Genomic DNA, 20,415 nt, shown 5'->3' with positions numbered 1-20,415 from the left:
TGTACGGAGGTTGAACAGCTTTTATGTCAGTCAAAAGTTTGAGTACATGCCTGTAATGATTCCCCATGTTTGTTTGTTTTTTCTTTGCAGAGATAACCAAGTTAGAGGCAGGAGAGGGAAGTGATGAAGAGAAGTTTGTGGATGTGGTCAGTAACAAAAACATGAAGTTGGCTCAAAAAGTGTTAATTCCTGTAAAGCAGTTCCCCAAGGTAAGGAACTGGATTAAGTACATTCATAAGCATTCATATTTTTGAATTACCCTGAACATTTAGAGACGATAAGCTCCAAAATGGCTTGAGTTTGATTCATAGTGTGAGTTAGCTTAGCTAGGGCGGCAGTTAGGGATGCTACATTTGGTCTCGGCATCCCTGGTTTGGGAAGGGGAGAATTCCGTTGTGGTTTCCTATCTGATTCTGTGCAGTTTTGTGTGTTAAGTTAGCTGTTAAAAAAAATAGTATAATTAGTAAAGGGATTGTTTTGGGGTTTTTTTAGGATTATTTTGATGTTTGTATTTAAATCCTCACCCTCCCTATCCCTGCAACCTTCCCCCAGTCCTGATCTCCCCGTTGCTCTGACTCTGGCCTCTTCTACATCCACCTTTGCTTTGCCCCACCATTGGTGGCCGTGCCTTCAGTGGCATGTGCTACATGCTCTGGAATTCTCTCCCTAAATCCATTGCCTCAACTTCCTCTCCTCCTTTAAGACCCTCTTTAAAACCCAACTGTTTAAGTATTTATTCAAATACTTTGGTGTTCTCTTGTTTCTTTCCAATATTTGAATGGAGAAGAACGATCACAACTGTTTGATACTGGACCTCGTGATATACCATGTAATTGCTTTAAAAAAAATGCCTAGCGAGAAAATGAAATCTCAGTGGTTACCACACTGTTCTGGCCACACTCGTATCGAATCTTAATTAGCAGCAACATGCATCTGAAATGGGTTATGTCATTAGTCTACACTGTAAACTTTCCCTGACAAAATAATGCTGTTTGTATATTCACTAGAGCTTAATAAAGAAACTTCAAAAATTAGATTCACATTAAGTGACTATTCAAACGTGTAATCTTCTGTTCACATATTTTCTCTTCAAATTAATGAAAAGTGCAAATTTTGATCTGGTTGCTAAATTTGGAATGTAACCATTAGTCACAGAAGTATAAAAACTGTAGCATTGTAAGAATTGCTTGATGCCACACTTGGCCAAATGTTGCTTTGATGTTAAGGGCTGTCACTCTCGCCTCACCTCTGGAATTCAGCTCTTTGCTATTGCATTGTTCGTGGAACTGAGCAATTGATTGGAAAGAACAAGCACTGTATTGGAAGTTTTACACTTGACTCTAAAAAAATGATTCTAGCTGTCATCAAGCCAACCAGCTTTGGCATGATACAGTACTTTAAAACCAAAATTCATAAAGTTGTTCAGATTCTGTTCCACAGAAACATCTTAAAGGTTAATGTTCTAGGTGGGACGGTTCATCAGAACATCCACCTGGCTTTCTCTTTCAGGTGATCACGGTTTTGCTGAACAGTTCCTGCATTTTCTTCAGCTTGCTTGTTGGACAGTTAAATGATGCTCGGCAAAAAAATGCAGTCTGAGCAAGCTAGAATGTAAATGTTATGACCTTTGCTGTAAAAGGCGCTGAATCTATATTTAACCTTGTGGTTTTTGATTTAATATGTGTGACTCTTCACTGGTTACTGAAAATTTTACTCTTGTGCTGAAGGGTATGTAAAAATATGGTCGATATTATTGGAGATGACTAAACATGGTTTTATACTGTTCAAACATAGACAAAAGAGCTGAATTCCAGAGATAAGGTGACATCAGGCAGCTTTTGACCAAGGGTGGCATCAAGGCGCCCTAGTAAAATTGAAGTCAATGGGAATCGGGGGGGAAAACCCTCCACTGACTGGAGTCATACCTAGCAGAAAGGAAAGTGGTTGTTGGAGGCCAATCATCTCAGCTCCAGGACATCACTGCCAGAGTTCCTCAGGGCAGTGTCCTAGGCCCAAACTCTTCAGTTGCTTCATCAATGACCTTCCTTCCATCATAAGGTCAGAAGTGGGGATGTTTGCTGTGTTCAGTTCCATTCACAACTCCTCAGATAATGAAGCAGTCTGTGTCCGCATGCAGCAAGACCTGGACAACATTCAGGTTTGGGCTGATAAGTGGCAAGTAACATTCGCGCCACACAAGTGCCAGGCAATGACCATCTCCAACAAGAGAAAGTCTAACCACTTCCCCATGACATTCAGTGGCATTACCATTGTCAAATCCCCCACCATCAACATCCTAGGGGGTCACCATTGACCAGAAACTTACCTGGACCAGGGACTGGGTATTATATGACGAGTGTCTCACCTTCTGACTCCCCAAAGTCTTTCCAATATGTGCAAGGCACAAGTCAGGAGTGTGATGGAATACTCTCCACTTGCCTGGATGAGTGCTGTTCCAACAACACTCAAGAAGCTTGACACCATCCAGGACAAAGCAGCCTGCTTGATTGGCACCCCATCCATCACCTTAACCAGTCACTCTCCACCACCGGTGCACAGTGTCTTCAATGTGTATCATCTACAAGATGCACTGCAGCAACTCACCAAGGCTTCTTTGACAGCACCTCCCAAACCCGCGACCTCTACCACCGAGAACGCCAAGGGCAGCAAGCGCATGGGAACGCCACCACCTGCAACTTACCCTCCAAGTCACTCACCATCCTGACTTGGAAATATATCGCCGTTCCTTCATCATCACTGGGTGAAAATCCTGGAATTCCCTGCCTAACAGCACTGTGGGAGTACCTTCACCACACGGACTGCAGCGGTTCAAGAAGGTGACTCAACAGCACCTGCTCATGGGCAATTAGGGATGGGTAATAAATGCTGGCTCTCCCAGCGACACCCACATACCACATAAAAAGTGTCCTGGACAGCTTTTTACACACCAATTTAACTGTTCAGTGGTGCTAAGGTTATACCCTGAATTATCTGACTAAATGTGGCTTCACGAACATCAATATATTTTTCACTTCAGTAGCATGTTAATTCTGTTGCTATGTAACAACAAAAAACTCTTTCCTTTGGGTAGCTAACTTTGTCTTTCAGAAGTTAGGACAGGGAAACCCCAGGAATGTGTCAGTATTTGGAGGTGGTCAGTATTTGGAGGTGTGCCAAGGAGTGTTTCAGTATTTGCAAGGATTCCCACACAAAAGGTTTGAAAACCTCTGCTTTATCTGTTGTTTTACACAGACATGCGATGGCACCACATTGTATATTTCTGTTTCTCAAAGGGGATGGGACTTGCAGATATTAAATAAGTTTCATACTATTATTTTTTTTAATTCTTGGGATGTGGGTGTCACTGGCTAATTCTTACTGCAACACACTCTAAACTAATTGAAACCCCTATAGTAAACTCAGGGCTGCACTGTGCATGGCAACAAATCAAAGCATACACTTTACAAAAGGGAAATATGTGAGATGTGTCGACCTTTGGAATAGCATTTTGAAAACCTCGTGTTAGTGTAAACAACGAAAGCCAGCATTTTGTGGTTATGTAATAGTGGGGAAGTTGTATAACACCACTGAATCTGACTGCTGAAGAGGGAACGACAACTGCATGGTAATTTTAAGCGTGCTGGAGCATAGTGGGTACCTTTTCAGTGAATTTAAAATCAGTATATTTCATTCTTGGGACTTGAGTGACTTTCTGAACTGTAAGAGAAAAAAGTAGCAGTTTGTGTTAAGTCGTTTGAATTTAGACATTGTAGCCTCGATTTTAAACCCTCCTCTCCCCCGACGGGCAGGAAAGGGTGGGCTCAGTGGTTAAAATCATGAAGTTCAAAATCCTGCCTCCAACCCACCATGTTCCCGGCCATCAAAATATTAACGGCGGTGATTCAGACCCTGGATGAAGCTCCCGCTAAAAGAAGGTGGGGCCTACGTAAGATGCAGAAGTCATGGCATCACTGTTATAATGTAGGAAATGCAGCTGCCAATTTGCGCACAGCAAGGTCCCAGAAACATCAATGTGATAATGAGCAGGAAATCTGTTTTAGTGATGTTGGTTAAGGAATAAATATTGGCCAAGACACCAAGGGGAATACACTTCAATTAGTGCTGTAGAATCTTTTACGTTCACCCGAATTGGTGGACAGGGCCTCGATTTATCATCTTTTCTTAACAACGGCACCTCCAATAGTGCAGCATTAGTTACGAGCTGGAAGTGCAGCAGGGTGGAGCTTTCGCCTGCTGCTTTTATCTGCCATTTACCCTATCCTAGATCCTAGGGTTTTGGCCATTTAAATAATGGGGTAGGTGCTCGTGTCGGTGGCAGCGCACCAGGGGCAAATGTCCCATGGACATATATCAGAAGCTTCGAGAGGGGGAGACAGAGGATCCGACTGGACTGAAGAAAACAGTAAATATTTTTTCTTTCCTTTAAGCGAGCATAGCGGCCATTAGTAATAATCAATTCCTCTTGGATCAGTTAGTATTTTCTTATGCACTGTTGGAGACTTGACTAGGCTTAGAGTGGGACCTATAGCTGCTAATTGGGGGCGTTTCTGCTGAAATTCCCAGCGCTGCCTGGGAATACCCCCAGAAACACAGCCTAAACGGTGGCTTGACATAAAGGCATGGGCAGGTTGTTGTCCTGGATTTTCTATTTATCTAACTGTGTTGTGTGTTGTTTTTTCTCTTATGTTCAGTGTAGTGTAAAAGGCACAAACCTACAACAGCTAATTGTATTGTAGTGCCAAAGTTTACATATGCTGATTTTTTTTCTCTTGGAGGAGGACGACGAGTGAAGATTTGGGTTTAAGTAAACTTTTTGCAACATTCGGAGTATATTTTGTGGCATTCCTTCTTCCCAACTTGTATTATCTTCTGTCAGTCTGAATGTAACAGCTTAGCTGCTAAAAGAATGGGCAGTTGGTTTACTCCAAACACTTGGTGACACCTACTAGGCAGCGCTATTGATTACAGCATTAGTGGTTAGGAAATAGAATTGTATATCAAAGTTTGTAGATGGTACTAAGTTGGGAGGTACAGTAAGTAGTGCACATGGCAGCAGGAAGTTACAAAGGGACATAGATTAAGTGAGCGGGCAAAACAATTGCAGATGGAGTTCAATGTAGGGAAGTGTGAGGTCATCCACTTTGGATCCCAGAAAGACACATTTTCCAAATGGCGAGAAACTAGGAAGTGTGGAGGAGCAAAGAGATTTGAGTGTTCATGTACACAAATCTCTAAAAGCTAGTGGACAGGTACAAAAAGCAATCCGAAAGGATAATGGAAGGTTGGTTTTTATCTCCAGGGGGCCAGAATACAAAGGGGAGGAAGTAATGCTTCAGTTGTATAGAGCCCTTCTGGAATACTGGGTTCAGTTTGGACACTGCATCTCAGGAAGGATATATTGGCCTTGCAGGGGGTGCAGTGCAGATTCATCAGAATGATCCCAGGGCTCTTGTATTCTCTTGAATATCAAAGATTGAGAATATTTAAATGATAAAGGGATTCAATAAGTTAGATACAGAGAAACTATTTCCTCTGGTGGGGATTCCAGGAGCATAATTGTCAATTAGAATCATGTCATTCAGGAGTGAAATCAGAACGCACTTCTTCACACAAAATGTGGTAGATATCTGGAACTCTGTCCCCGAAATTGCTGTGGATGCTGGGTCAATTTAAAATTTCAAGATCAATAGATTTTTGTTAAGTATGCGTATCAAAGGATATGGAACAAAGATGGGCAAATGGGGTTGAGGTACAGATCACTCATGATCTAGTTGAATGGCAGAACATGCTCGAGAGGCAGAATACCCTATTCATGATCCTATGTTTTTGCTTAATATGATTTTGAGCTATTGTTTTAACGCACACAATTCAATGAGTTGGAATGAATGAGGGTGTAAGGGTGGAAATTGTGGTGGCTCTGGCCACAAATTTCTAACCCTCCTTAGATATGGGGGTGGTTCCAGAGGACTAGTGGATTGCAAATCTTACACCCCTGTTTTAAAAAAGGAGAGGGATAAACCCGGCAACTACAGGCCAGTCAGCCTAACGTCGGTGGTGGGGAAACTTTTAGAGACACTAATCCTGGACAAAAATTAATTGGCATTTGGGAAAGTATGGGCTAATAAATGAAAGTCAGCACGGATTTGTTAAAGGCAAATCATGTTTGACTAACTCGATTGAGTTCTTTGAAGTGACGGAGAGGATTGATGAGGATAGTGCATGTGCTGTTGCGTATATGGACTTTCAAAAGGCATTTGACAAAGTACCACATTATAGACTTGTTAGCAAAATGAAAGCCCATAGGATTAAAGGGACAGTGGCAGTGTGGATACAAAATTGCTTAAGGGACAGAAAGCAGAGAGTAATGGTGCGTGGTTGTTTTTCAGATTGGAGGGGGTCAGAATAAGGACCACTGCTCTTTTTGGTCATATATTTACGACCTGAACTTGGGTACCCAGGGCATAATTTGAAAGTTTGCAGACGACATGAAATGCAGAAATGTAGTAAACAATGAGGATGCTCGTAACAGGCTTCAGGAGAATATAGACAGACTGGTGAACTGGGAAGACGCATGGCAGATGATATTTAATGCAGAGAAATGTGAAGTGTTACATTTTGGTAGGAAGAATGAGGAGAGGCAATATAAACTAAATTACACTATTTTAAAGGGGGTGTGTATGTAAACAAATCTTTGAAGGTGGCAGGACAGGTTAACAAAGTAGTTAATAAAGCATATGGGATCCTGGGCTTTATAAATAGAGGGATAGAGTACAAGAGTCAGGAAATTATGCTAAACATATATAAAACACTAGTTCAGCCTCTGCTGAGGACGTGAAGGCTTTGGAGAGTATACAAAAGAGATTTACTAGAATGGTTCCAGGGATGAAGAATTACAACAACAACTTGTATTTATATAGCACCTTTAACGTAGTAAAACGTCCCAAGGCGCTTCATAGGAGTATTATAAGAACATAAGAAATTGGAGCAGGAGTAGGTCATTCGGCCCCTCGAGCCTGCCTCGCCATTCAATAAGATCATGACTGATCTGATCTTGGCCTTAACTCCACTTTCCCGTCCGCTCCCCATAACCTTTCACTCCCCTGTAGCTCAAATATATGTCTACCTCTGCCTTAAATATATTCAATGACTCCACCTCTACAGCTCTCTGGAGTAGAGAATTCCAAAGATTCTCGACCCTCTGAGAGAAGAAATTCCTCCACATCTCCGTTTTAAATGGGCGACCCCTTATCCTGAAACTATGCCCCCTAGTTCTAGATTCCCCCACGAGGGGAAACATCCTCTCTGTATCTACCTTGTCAAGCCCCCTCAGAACCTTATACGTTTCAATAAGATCACCTCTCATTCTTCTAAACTCCAATGAGTATAGGCCGAACCTGCTCAACCTTTCTTCATAAGACAACTCTTTCATCTCAGAAATTAACCTAGTGAACCTTCTCTGAACTGCCGCCAATGCAAGTATATCCCTCCTTAAATAAGGAGACCAAAACTGCACGCAATACTCCAGGTGTGGTCTCACCAACGCCCTGTACAGTTGTAGCAAAACTTCCCTACTTTTATACTTTATACTTATCCCCCTTGCAATAACATTCCATTTGCCTTCCAAATTACTTGCTGTACCTGCATGCTAACTTTTTGTGCTTCATGTACGAGGACCCCCAGATTCCTCTGTACCGCAGCATTTTGTAGTCTCTCTCCATTTAAGTAATAATTTGATTTTTTATTTTTCCTACCAAAGTGGATAACCTCACATTTTCCCACATTATACTCCATCTGCCAAATTTTTGCCCACTCACTTAACCTGTCTATACCCCTTTGCAAACTCTGTCCTCCCCACAACTTGCTTTCCCACCTATCTTTGTATCATCAGCAAATTTGGCTACAGTACAGCTGCTGGTTGATAAGCCTCCGCTCGGTGATCATTCTCCTCCTCCTCTTCATCTGAGGAGGCTATGTATTGAGCCACTTGCTCCTCAGGAAGTTGCAAGCCATGATGCTGTGCGATGTTGTGCAACATACAGCAGACCACGACCATTCTGGAGACCCTGGCTGCTGAGACTGTAGGGCTCCACCTGATCTGTCAAGGCATCTGAATCGCATCTTCAGCAAGCCGATGGTTTGTTCGATGATGGACCTGGTCGAAATGTGGCTGGCATTGTAGCGCTCCTCAGCTTCGTTTGATGGCCTCCTGATCAGCGTCATTAGCTACGTCTTCGGGGGTAGCCCTCATCTCCAGGTAGCCATCCGTTAAGTTGGTTTGGCGGATTGAAGAGCGGAGGCGCACTAGACTGCCGCAGGATGAACGAGTCATGGCAACTGCCACAGTACTTGGCGAAGCATGCAAAATCTCCTCCTTGTGGTTACACATCAGCTGTACGCTGAGGGAGTGGAAGCCCTTGCGGTTGACAAAAATAGCTGGGTTGTGATGGGGTGCCCTAAGGGCCACGTGTGCAGTCTATGACGCCCTGCACCATTGGCAAGCCTGCCATATTTGCGAACCAAACACCAAACACATCTTCCCCTCACCTCCCCTTTCAGCATACCGAAGGGACCGCTCCCTCCGCGACACCCTGGTCCACTCCTCTCTCACTCCCAACACCCCTTCGCCCGGCACCTTCCCATGCACGCGCGGGAGATGCAACATATGCCATTTTACCTCCTCCCTTCCCACAGTCCAGGACCCCAATCACTCCTTCCAAGTGAAACAGCGATTTACTTGTACTTCTTGCAATTTAGTATACTGTATTCGCTGCTCACGATGCGGTCTCCCCTACATTGGGGAGACCAAACGCAGATTGGGTGACCGCTTTGCGGAACACCTCCATTCAGTCCGTAAGGGGAACCCCGAGCTTCCAGTTGCCTGTCACTTTAATTCTCCACTCCACTTGGACCTCACCATCCTCGGCCTCTTACACTGTTGCAAGCTCGAGGAACAGCACCTCATCTTTCGATTAGGCACTTTACAGCCTTCTGGACTCAACATAGAGTTCAACAATTTCAGATCATAACCTCGGCCCCTAGTTTTTTTTTCCATTTATTTATTTTTTCTCTCGCTCACATGGCAGCTGTCTTTCATTCTGCCAGTGCCATTTACACTTCATCTGGAGCCATCTTTTGTTTCTTAACTCTCCCATGACCATCTCCTTTTGCCTTGCACCATTATCCCTTTTGTCTCTTAATCTCGCCTGCCTTCCATCCTATCACAGACCTTCCCTTTTGTTCTTTCCTCCCCTCCTCCCTTTCCCTGTCCCTGCACTTGCTTAAAAACCTGTTCCATCTCCAGCTTTTTCCAGTTCTGACGAAGGGACATCGACCTGAAACGTTTACTCTGTTTCTGTATCCACAGATGCTGCCCGACCTGCTGAGTATTTCCAGCATTTTCTGTTTTTATTTCAGATTTCCAGCATCTGCAGTATTTTGCTTTTGTAGATCATTAATTAATCCTGTCTCATTACACTTTACCAGATCTAAAATAGCCTGCTCCCTGGTTGGTTCCACAACGTATTGTTCTAAGAAACCATCCCGAATACACTCTATGAACTCGTCCTTAAGGCTACCCTTGCCAATTTGATTTGTCCAATCTATGTGAAGATTAAAATCATCCATGATTATCGCAGTACCTTTCTTACAAGCCACTATTATTTCTTGTTTTATACTCTGTCCTACAGTGTAGCTACTGTTAGGGGGTCTATAGACTACTCCCACCAGTGACTTCTTTCCCTTACTGTTGCTTATCTCTACCCAAACTGATTCTATGGGCCCAATTTTGTGGCTTGTGTGGGAAATGGTCGGATTCCCCCGAATGTGGGGTTCTGACACACAAACAAGTGTCAGCCAGCTCCACGTAATTTTCCCTCAAGTGGCCAATTAATTTCCAGCATGTGGGCAGCCTTCCTAATTGTCCATTTCTAGTCAGGAAGCCCCACAGTATGATGTCATCATTCATGGTGCTTTCAAGGTCCACAGCAAGCATTGCTTCCTCTGTTGGCTTCCAAACAAACCATACAGGATGGCAGAGGAGCCTGCAGCAACTGTGGCCAGTGCCAGACCCCGAGCTGCCTCCAAATTCGACGAGGCTTCACTGCAGGCATTATTGGATGGGGTTAGGGCCCACAGGGAGGTCCTCTTCCCTAGGTCAGGCAGGAAGAGGCCTCCCACTGAGACCAAGGCTGCATGGATGCAGGCATCAGCAGATGTCAACTCGAATGTGCATGTCACCTTGGCATCACATCTCTAACTCCTTCCTCTACTCCCCCACAGGACCATCCAGAGCCCCCGTCCCCACTGTGGAGGAGGAAGAGGCTGTGCAGCCAGACTCCTCAGAGGAAGCTCCAACCTCTGAGGGTGCAGCGTCAGCAGAAGTAAGCGCACCCAGCACCAGCGCAGACACTCTTCGGGGGGACCTTCGGGACATAGAGTAGTGTTGTCACCTGGTGTATCACAGCTCACACGTGAGCCTCAGCAGATTCTGGAGACAGGGACAGCAGTGGAGAGTCCTCGTCGGAGGGCGCAGGACTCTGCCAGCTCAGCTCAGCTGCGCTGCATGTTGACCCTCTGCCTCTGGGTCCATCCGCAAGAGAAGAGGTGATGGATCTCCATGCACAGATGCAGGAGTCTCTGGCAGGTTTTGTCTCCAGGGTCGCTGTGAGTGTGGAGCGAATGGAGGAGTCCATAGCGACCATGAGCAGAGCCTTTGTGGAGTCATTGGCGCATGAACGCATCACCATGGAAAGGTTGGCAACCTCCATGGAGGAGATAACTCGTCAGGGTACGGAAAACATGGTGAGTGCTCATAAGAGAATGACATCTCTTGACCAGCGTTGGCCATCTATTGAACAGAGAAACCAGACCTTCATGGAAGTCCTTCTGAGTAGGACTGCCAGTGCAGAAATGGGTCGCCATGGCCCCCTAAAGCGCAGCAAGCTGCTCTCAAGCCACTTCCAAGCGCTGGCCCCTTCTGGCCTGTGCAGCTTCAGGTGAATGAGCACCAGCCTGGTGCTCATCCTGCTGTTCCTGGTTCTGCTGCTGCCGCCTCTGCTGCTGGAGATCCTCTAATGGCAAGAAGGGAAGGAAAAAAGGCGTCCCATGCTTCTGGTAGATGCCTCCGCTGAGGAAGCGCTGAGTGAGGGTGGAGAGAGGGGCTTCCCAGGAGATCACATTGGAGAAGTGTGTGAGGCTCCAACCTTCCACAGCTGTGCCTAAGCCTTGAAGAAGTAGCCCCAAACCTGCAACAACAAGGTCCTTCAACATACAAATGCTGTCCCTTTAAATCACAGCTTTCCCGAATGACCTGCAGCTGACAGAAAGCAAGCCGGCAAGCTTCACGCCAGGTTTCATCAGCGGGGTTCCCCGCAGGCGTGTTTAACATGGGGAAACTCTGAAAGTCGCAACGGCCCCTGAAAATCGGCTTAAACATGGTGATAATTGCTCATTACTGTTCCGACGGCCAGTCCCGCCAGCGGCGGGCGGGACTGATTCGGGTCGCGGGGAAATGGCGGTCCGAAAGTCAGATGGGGCGGGGAATCAGGCGGCCGGTGGTGGGGGGAGGGGGGGTGTCGTGACCCGCTTTTTCGGCGATTTTTGGCCCCCGGCCGCCTGGAAAGCCGCCCGACGGCTGGCAGAAAATCGGGGCCTATATTATCTTCATCTTCTGAGCCAATATAATTTCTCACCACTACACTGATCTCATCCTTTATTAATAGAGCTACCCCACCCCCTTTTCCTTTCTGCCTATCCTTCCAAAATGTCAAATAACCCTGAATATTCAGTTCCCAGCCTTGGTCACCTTGCAACGTCTCTGTAATGGCTATCAGATCATACCCATTTATTTCTATTTGTGTCGTCAACTCATCTATCTTGTTATTATAAGACAAAAAATTTGACACTGAGCCATATAAGGAGAAATGAAGGCAGGTGACAACTTGGTTACAGTGCTCCTGTGAAGCACCTTGGGACGTTTTTACTATGTTAAAGGCGCTATATAAATACAAGTTGTTAAATGAGATTTTTCTTTTGCTTTCTCATTTTCTTTCTCTTCACTCTATCTGTCTGTCTCGTTCTTGCCCTGCCCCCATCCTTCATTTACCTACATACCAATAACAGCATTTCACACATTATTCATCATTGAGAAGCATTTTGTGATATCCTGAGGCTGTGACAAGATGCTAAATGTTGGTGAAGGTTCTTTTTTTGTTATTGTGAATTGCACGTATTAAAAGAACTGTGCTCAATTACTAATGGAATAGCAAGTGTTGGCCACATTTCATGACTTCCCCTCTGACTTTTCCTTCTTCTGCAGGAAGATGCTGTATCCTATGCTTAACCATTGCCTCCCCCCTGCTCTCTCTTCTCGCTTGATGTGACTTAGATCAAGAATCATGCTGATTTCGAAAGTTTTGAATGTTACCTGGTAATGCACTCAGACAAAATATATAATACAGAACTGAAGTTGAAATCTGTGCCTAAAGTGATTTATAAAACATATTCTTTTGCCAGTCTTGACAAAGGGTTTGACCCGAAACATTGACTCTATTTTCTCTCCACGGATGTTGCCTGGCCTGCTGAGTTTTTCCAGCATTTTCTGTTGTTATTTCGGATTTCCAGCATCTGCAGTATTTTGCTATCGTTCTTTTGATGACTGATTGGCTGATGAATGTACCACCTTAAGTGGTCTGTGCTTTATTTGTATTTGCACATGGTATTAATGTGGTGCAACTAGCATTTTGAAGTCTTTAACAGCATGCTATTCATCAGCAACTTGTATTTACATAGCACCTTTAACATAAAAAAGGCCCCAAGGCACTTCACAGAATTGTAATCAAACAAAAAGTTTGAACAAGCCAAAGAATTATATTAGCAGGGGTGACTAAGAAGTGGGTTTTAAAAGGGTCTTAAAGGAGGAGAGGGATGTGGAGAGGTTATGAGACAGAATTCCAGAGCTTGGGGCCTAGACAATTAAAAGCATGCCAATGGTGGGGCTAATAGAGTGGGGAATGCACTAGAAGCCCGAGTTGGAGGAATGCAGAATTCTCTTTAGGGTTGTCGGGCTGGAGAAGGTTGCAAAGATAGGGAGATGTGAGGGCTTGAAGTGATTTAAACAGGATTCAATAAGTTAAGCTTTTGTGATTTTTTTTTTACTGAATTTGCCGTGAACCTCAGACAGTATAGTTTTTCTCACTATTTTGACAAGAAGCTAGAAAAAAAAGAGTGCGAGACCCAAGCACCAAGTGGGCAATAGAGTTTAGGTTTTCATATACTGAAATATATTCTCTGGCTCCAGCTTTGCCCTAGGCATTTTTTCCCAACTGAATTACATGGTTTTCCAATTTTTAATGGGGTTGGCTCAAACTCATTTTGTCAGCACTTCTCTGAATAGTTAGAACTAGGAGGAACTAATGAAGAGTGAATTTAGACTGGACCCTTGCAGCAAGACAGTAATTCAATGGTTTCTTCTCCACTTGACCATTTCTTTCTTTAGGGAATTAATCATGACAATTGTTCAAATATTTATCTGTTTGTTTTACAGAAGGTGCTGAACATTTTCAGCATACTGTCATGGTACTGTTTTGTTTTGTGTTTAGAGAATATAACTTGAAGGGTCAAAGTTGCATCTGGTGCTTCGACCAAGTTTGTTTGGAAAGGTCATATTCGGATATAAAGTTCTGTTTCTCATGCAGGAAGATGGAAGCAACAAAGGTCTTACAAATTCAACAAAGCATGTTGTCGATGCTTCGTTTGATATCAAATTAAAATGAAATAATGGATTTAGGTTTGGGTATTTAAAGAAAATTTGAAAAGTTAACTTTGTGCCTCTGATCAAAATGCTTTGTGGTGTTTCTCAACTTTCTTTTGGGTATGCATTAATAGAAAGAGCTGAACTGAACCTGCCAGTTTCCCACCTGGCGAGTTAGTTTAAGATTATCCTAATAGGGTTACTTTGAGGCAGGCTTTCATTTCCCTCCTTCACAGAAGGTGTATTCCTGTTGCCACCACAACCTTGAAAAAGCTTTGCAGTTTCATGTGTTCATGTGTTATTTTTTAACCACACGCCATATTTTCCCATCATTTGCTGTGGGTTTTGAACATTCATTTTTTTCTAATTGTATATTTTTCCATTATACCCAATGTGGTATTGTACCAATACAGATTTTAAAAGTATATCAAATTTCCAGCATTTGCAATTTTTAAAATTTGTATTGTTTTATTAGTGTACAGTATTATAACTGATTTGGGTGGGTCCACATTTGATCATAACTAATCAATCACTATATCCAAAGCTGCAATTTGCTATTCCATTTAATATACCTGTATATAACTAGTGGTGTGATGTGCAATGTATACTGCTGAATGTAACACTAGCTAGTTACTCTACATTCAACACGTATTTTACTCTGTGACCCTTTAAACATGTTTCAATTTAAACATTTAGAACTGAACTCGAATGTTAAAGTTTCAGTGAGCAGAGCGTGTGTCACCAACTAGTTAACTGCACATTCTACAACAGATACTTTGACCCGTGATGGCAAAGTACCTTTATCTGAAATTCTTCCTTGATTATGCAGGTGCACGAATGTGCAGACGGAGTGGCAGGGCATTGACACTCTGCAAGAATTCTAATAGAAGATGCCAGTTTTTGTTTTCCAAACAGATTAATGGTACTGTACCTCTTATCATAGTCTATTGTTTCAGCGTGGGAAAGAATTTTACAACTTCTTGTCAGAAGGAACTTGGAGTGAAATTATTTCCCATGCTGAAACTATAGATTTTGGCACAAAGGGAAAGTTCAGATGAACGTGTTAATCATTCGTATGTTATCCCACAAAGTCAGGGTTATGATTAAGATATTTAGGGGGAGAAATTGGGTGAGTAGCGCCACCTGTTAGCGCCTAAAGAGGCAGGCAGTGGCTGTAGCGCCGCTGGCTGCGCCTCCTGCGATATTCAGGAGGGGCGCTAATGGTGGCGTTAGCCTGTTGTGCTGCGCCGCCATTGATGACGTCATCGGTGTGCGCAGCGCCCCATTCGTGCCCCGTTCGCGATATTTGGTAGCGAACGCCGCAGTTGCGCCATTCGCTACCCGCGCCCGGTTCACGGGGCCTTACTGTGCTGGCAGCGGCGCAAGTTAAGGTGGAGGTGCGGGGCGGCCGCTTTTTCGGCGGCCGCCTGCCAGCACCTCCGTCCCTGGCCTCCTAACCCCCCACCCCACCCCGCGGCATTGCCGGCTGTTTCCCGAGAGCCCGGCACTTCTCCTTGGTGCCGGGCTCATTTGCCGGCACTCGCGAGCGGGGATCACGCTGTTGCAGGCACCTCCCCCTTAACAGTGGGAGGAAGGCCTGCAGTACCGCAGCGTGCCGTGCCGCAGCGATAATCAGTTTCAGCGCCCTAAGAGGGACGCGGAGCGCCTCGAGCCTCGCCCCGTGTCCCTCGAGGGGCACTGAAACTGAATTTCTGGCGATCGGTATTACTCCGATCGCTGCACTAAATCCTGCGCTCAGGCGACTTTTGCGCCACTTTGGCGCCCCAACCCAATTTCTAGGCCTTAGTGTTGTTAATCTGATCTATATAACAGAACCCTATCAAATAGATGTATCCACACAGATACATGCACATTGCAGTTTTGACAATTGTCTGCTACAAAATTAAACTACCTAAAAAATCAAATTCAACTTTAATGAAAGAGTTTGGAAATTAATTGAATATAGTCAAGACTCCAATGATTTGGCTGTGAAAGCTTTTAATAATGGGCTTGAATTTGTGGTCTGAAGCTTCCCGCGGGCGGATGCCTCCGAACGGCAAAAAATCCCTGATGGTCCTGGATCCACGGACACTTGTGCTCCTGGGCCTCTAAGCATAGACATGCGTAGGGGCCCACATATCCCAGTGGCGCAGGTGGTTCACAAGCGCCCCTGGGATCACTTGGGCTGGCCCAACCAATGAAAGAAGGGGGATCCCCATTCCTGCTTATTGTGATTCTGTACGTACGGAATCCCCATAAGCATGAATGGGGATCACATAAAAAACACATTAACATAACAAATTTTAAAAAATCACATTTAAAATTAATTAAAATATAATTTAATTAAACATTTAAAACAAAAATTAAATTTTTTGAAAAATAAATGTAAATGTTTTAAAGGGGCTAAAAATAACCTTAACTTATTTTATTGTTTTAATGTTTAAATAATTGAAAAAAAATTATTTTTATATTCATTTAAACTCTTACGCTGGTTAAAGTAGGCCTTACACCTGCTTTTACCAGGCGTAAGAATTTCACGGGCATTCGCTGGGCAGAAGCTGGACAAATAGCCCAACTCTCTGCCCACGGAGGCCCTTTTCCCAGGGATGGCTATGGTCTGTCGAGAAGATTTCGCGCGTGAAAACCCGGAACTTGTGCGGCCCTTATGGTCGCAAAATACAGGCCAATAAAATTTGCCTAGATAACCCATCTGAATGATACCAGTATGCTTTAATGGGTTGATGCTATTGGAGAAACCAGTAATAACATCTTAGAATGTCTTTGAATTAATGTAAATGTTGCTGCACTAATCTACATTGAATCATTCCTTTGTGTTGTCTTGGGTATCTATTTATAATAAATAAATTTAAAAAAGAAAAACAGAGTACTGGAGGTTCCAAAGTAATGAAAGTAGTGTTTCCTACATACAGTAATTGGATTTGTATAGAATAGGTGCCATGTCATTTTGATAAACTGTCTATAAATCTGGCTGTTTCCTCCGCACTTCCCCAAAATGATAATCACATTTGCTGACAGCTCCTGACCAAGTAGACTCAGCTGACTCTTGCATCCAGAATGCAATGGTGCAGAATGTATGATGTTGTCAGAGGTAACACTGCTGATCACCCATGGTTGTGTAGTTTCTGCTGTTGCTGAGAAAGAGTCCTTTTTTAACATGACTAATTTCTCAGGAGAGGAAGAAATGTGAATTTTGTCAGTTTCTTTTTCTTAGAAAATTGCTACACTTCATGTAGAGAGATCAAAAAAGCAGGAAGCAGACATTTAGGGGGAAAATAGGAGAAAATAGTAGAAAATTATGTCCGGTAATCATGCCAGTCTAATTTATGTTGATATAAATAATTTCCTTTTATCTTCAAACACTGTTTACACACATTTTTTGTGTCTGCTTGTGTTAATACTCCTAAATTGAGCTAAATGTTTGGATGGTAGTGGATAGATCTGGGCCAGGCATTAATATCAGCATTTCTAGTGTGTTTGGGGGCTAATTGCATTTCCAGCTATCTTCTCGTATCAGTCAGTTAAAACTCACAGAAGTATATGTGGTGCTTGGGGATCATATACTGGGTGGCATAAGGAAGTGCACCTTAGATATCTAACAGGGGGAGATTTACCAACTTACGTTTCACTATTTAGAAATCACATTTGCTTCTTGTTTGAAAAATAATATATGAATGTCAGCTGAATGTTTAGACATCCTATGTATTATTACCCTTCTGCCCAGAATTTTTGCATTCTTCACTCTTTATCCATTTATGTTTGATCTCCCAAATACATTTTTGAGCTTTCTTAATTCCCTCAACCCCCATAGACGTCGGCCTAGAAATTGGGTATAGCCCCGCCAGCTCGTTTGTGCCGTAAATTTTGCGCCCGCCGCGGAGCCAGTTGTGCCCGCCCCATATTCACTTTCAGCGCCCCAAAGCGGAACCGGGCGCTGTTCCAGGGTTTGGCCGCCCTGCTTGGGGCGCTGAAAGTGAATTTCAGCGCTGCCGGTCCCGCTGCGTCACCCGATGCAGTGCGGCAGGCTGCTGTACTGCAGGCCTCCCCCTTCTCTTAAGGGGGAGGTGCCTGCAACGGCCGGAGCCCCGATTGCAAGTGCCGGCAAAAGAGCCCGGCACAACGGAGAAGTGCCGGGCTCCACGGAAACCAGCCGGCAATGCCGCGGGGGGGGGGTGGAGGAGGCCGGGGAAGGAGGTGCGGGCAGGCGGCCGCCGAAAAAGCGGCCGGCCGCACCTCCACCTTAAAGCGCCCCGCTAAGGCTGCTGTAAGGACCCGGTCTCCCGATGTTGTTAGCGGCCGCCACGGATGAGGCGGCCGCTACTGAAGATGGGGATCGGCGTGGTTTCGGGCGGTACCGGGGCACTGCGCACACCGATGACGTCATCGGTGCCGGCGCAGCGCTACCGGCTAACGCCGATGTTAGGGCCCACCTAATTTCGGGCGCGACGCAACTTCCGGCGCAACCCACTCTTTCGCCCCTAATTGGGCGCAAACGCAAGTGAATTTCTAGGCTGTCTTTTCTTAATTTCCAGTAAGATGGTTCAGAGTGGAGAGTTCTAATTAAAGTTCTTAGTTACCAACTGTTGTCCTTTAAATTACAGAAAAGAAATGTAGTTTTTATCCAGGTAATCTAGTTAAATTCTACCATATCCAACTGCTAACAGTCAATGATTAAAGCTTCACTTGTCACACTAGAGAAAGAGATAACATGTTAAAAAAATGAATTTGATTTAAATACAAATCTTAAAGTTGAATGTTTGGAACAAATATGCAAATGAACAGGCCCCCCCTGTTTATTTTGCTGTCGCCTAACCTGATAACAGATTGTAGACCAGCATTATCAATGGTTCCTGGAAACTGGACCATTTACATTTACGCGCACAGCTGAAGGGAGAACTGCACACTCTAGTGCAAAGGCGCTTTTAGTGAATGCAATAGGGCTCACTTTCTAAAAGGGCCATGATCAAAACAAAGAATTAGATTGTTTCGTTGTAGAGGTTTGTTAACTAAATTGGTGATTGTGGTAATGTTACTAATCCAATGGATCAGTAAATGCTAAATGAGTCATTAAATTTCCCTTTCACATGTGCTTTATTATGTTTGTGTGGTTGAATCTTTCTTTTTACATGTTGTTTTCATATGTTTGCAGACCAGTGTTGTTCAGCTAGTGGTCCTGCAGCATTTACTGTATAGGAAGTTGTTTCAGTGTCTTTTGGTTGCATCTACCATTATGCTTTACCAAAATCCTAGCAATAACCCCGAGTGTTGTGTTTTTTATGTTTAAAGGAATTTATTACAGGTAAAATAGAATAAAATGGATTTATCTATATATATAAATCGGTACTTCTGTCATTCTGTCTATCTGTCTATCTGTCTGTCTGTCTATCTGTCTATCTGTCTGTCTGTGTCATCGCGTGTGCGTTGCGGGTATGCACTCGAAAGTTACAGGGCGTACCTACGCGCGCGTTACCTCCAAAGAAAGCTTACGCTTCCGAGACGGTTTTAAGCGTATTTACGTTTCGGCCGGGCTAAAATCCCGCCCGCGGTATCCCAAAAACCTTCAACGTTCCGCTCATTAGCATCTCATTATCCGCTCATTAGCGACAGAGTGACCTCGAGCTCGACCAATCGTACGCCGGGTTGCTGGCGTGTGCCGCCGGGCCAATCGGTGCGCGTGTGGCCGGGCTTTATCGTTCTGAACCGAGGTGAGTCGCCGCCATCTTGATTCCAAACTTTTCCTTTCTTTTTCCCGCTTTCTGCGTCTTAAAAAAAAAGTTGCTTTTAAAACACATATTGTTTTAAAAAAAAATGATTTAGAAAGTAATTAACTTATCTAATCTCATTAATTTTCCTACCTTTCCCGTTTTTCCAGGTAGGCCTAGAAGCCTCGGCGTCTCCTCCGCACCCACGCCCGAGCTAGGCACCTCCCGGCCCCACTCGAAGGCTGGAGGGCCGAGCCTCAGCCCAGCGCCGCTAGGGTGCGCGCGCAGCAGGAGCTGAGACATCTCTGGCTCGGCCGGGGGGCGGGGCTTGCTGAGCGTCCAGCGTTACCCTGGCAACCGGGCCCGCCGGACGTCTCGCACAGCCGCAATCGGCGGTCTTCACCTGGGGGGGGGGGGGGGGGGGGCCGCGACCCTCGGTGGGGGGGGGGGGGGGGGGTGGTGACGCGCGCGCAGCAGGACCAGCTGAGACGCGGCGTCTCTCTCTCTGGCTTGGTCAGCGTCACTGTTGCCCTGGCAACCGGACATACCGGCCAAGAGACACGCCGCGTCTCAGCTCCTGCTGCGCGCGCAATCGGCGGTCTTCACCTCGGGGGGGGGGCCGCGACCCTCGGGGGGGGGGCGCCCCCCCGCCCTCCCTTCCCCTCCCCCCCCCTTCCCCCCCCCCTTTTCCCCCCTCCCCCCCCTTCCCCCCCGCCCTCCCTCCCTCCCCCCTCCCTTCCTCCCCCCCGCCCTCCCTTCCCCGCCCTCCCCCTCCTCCCCGCCCTCCCCCCTCCCCTCCCTCTCTTCCCCCCAGTCGTGCTCTCTCTTCCCCCCAGTCGCGCTCTCTCTTCCCCCCAGTCGCTCTCTCTCTTCCCCCCAGTCGCTCTCTCTTCCCCCCACTCGCTCTCTCTCTCTCTTCCAACA

The 20,415-nt window shown here is 45.2% G+C and overlaps 1 protein-coding gene across 4 annotated transcripts in view; it reads left to right on the top strand.

The window, feature by feature from the left end:
- Positions 1 to 20,415, top strand: part of khdrbs3 (KH domain containing, RNA binding, signal transduction associated 3) — a 409,578-nt gene that overhangs the window by 183,307 nt on the left and 205,856 nt on the right. For all 4 annotated transcript variants that reach the window (XR_015078969.1, XR_015078968.1, XM_085992466.1 and 1 more), the window contains exon 2: positions 91 to 209. Coding sequence is in view for 2 of the 4 variants with exons in the window: in XM_085992466.1 (XP_085848592.1) it covers positions 91 to 209 (119 nt within the window). In the remaining 2 variants the exon portion in view is untranslated. The remainder of the gene's footprint in view (positions 1 to 90; positions 210 to 20,415) is intronic.

This window comes from Somniosus microcephalus, chromosome 7 (genome assembly GCF_052327205.1).
Source record: "Somniosus microcephalus isolate GS21.2 chromosome 7, FLI_Smic_1.0, whole genome shotgun sequence".
Lineage (NCBI taxonomy): Eukaryota > Metazoa > Chordata > Chondrichthyes > Squaliformes > Somniosidae > Somniosus > Somniosus microcephalus.
Note: the sequence above shows the minus strand (reverse complement) of the source record. Positions and strands in the feature narration are given on the sequence as shown.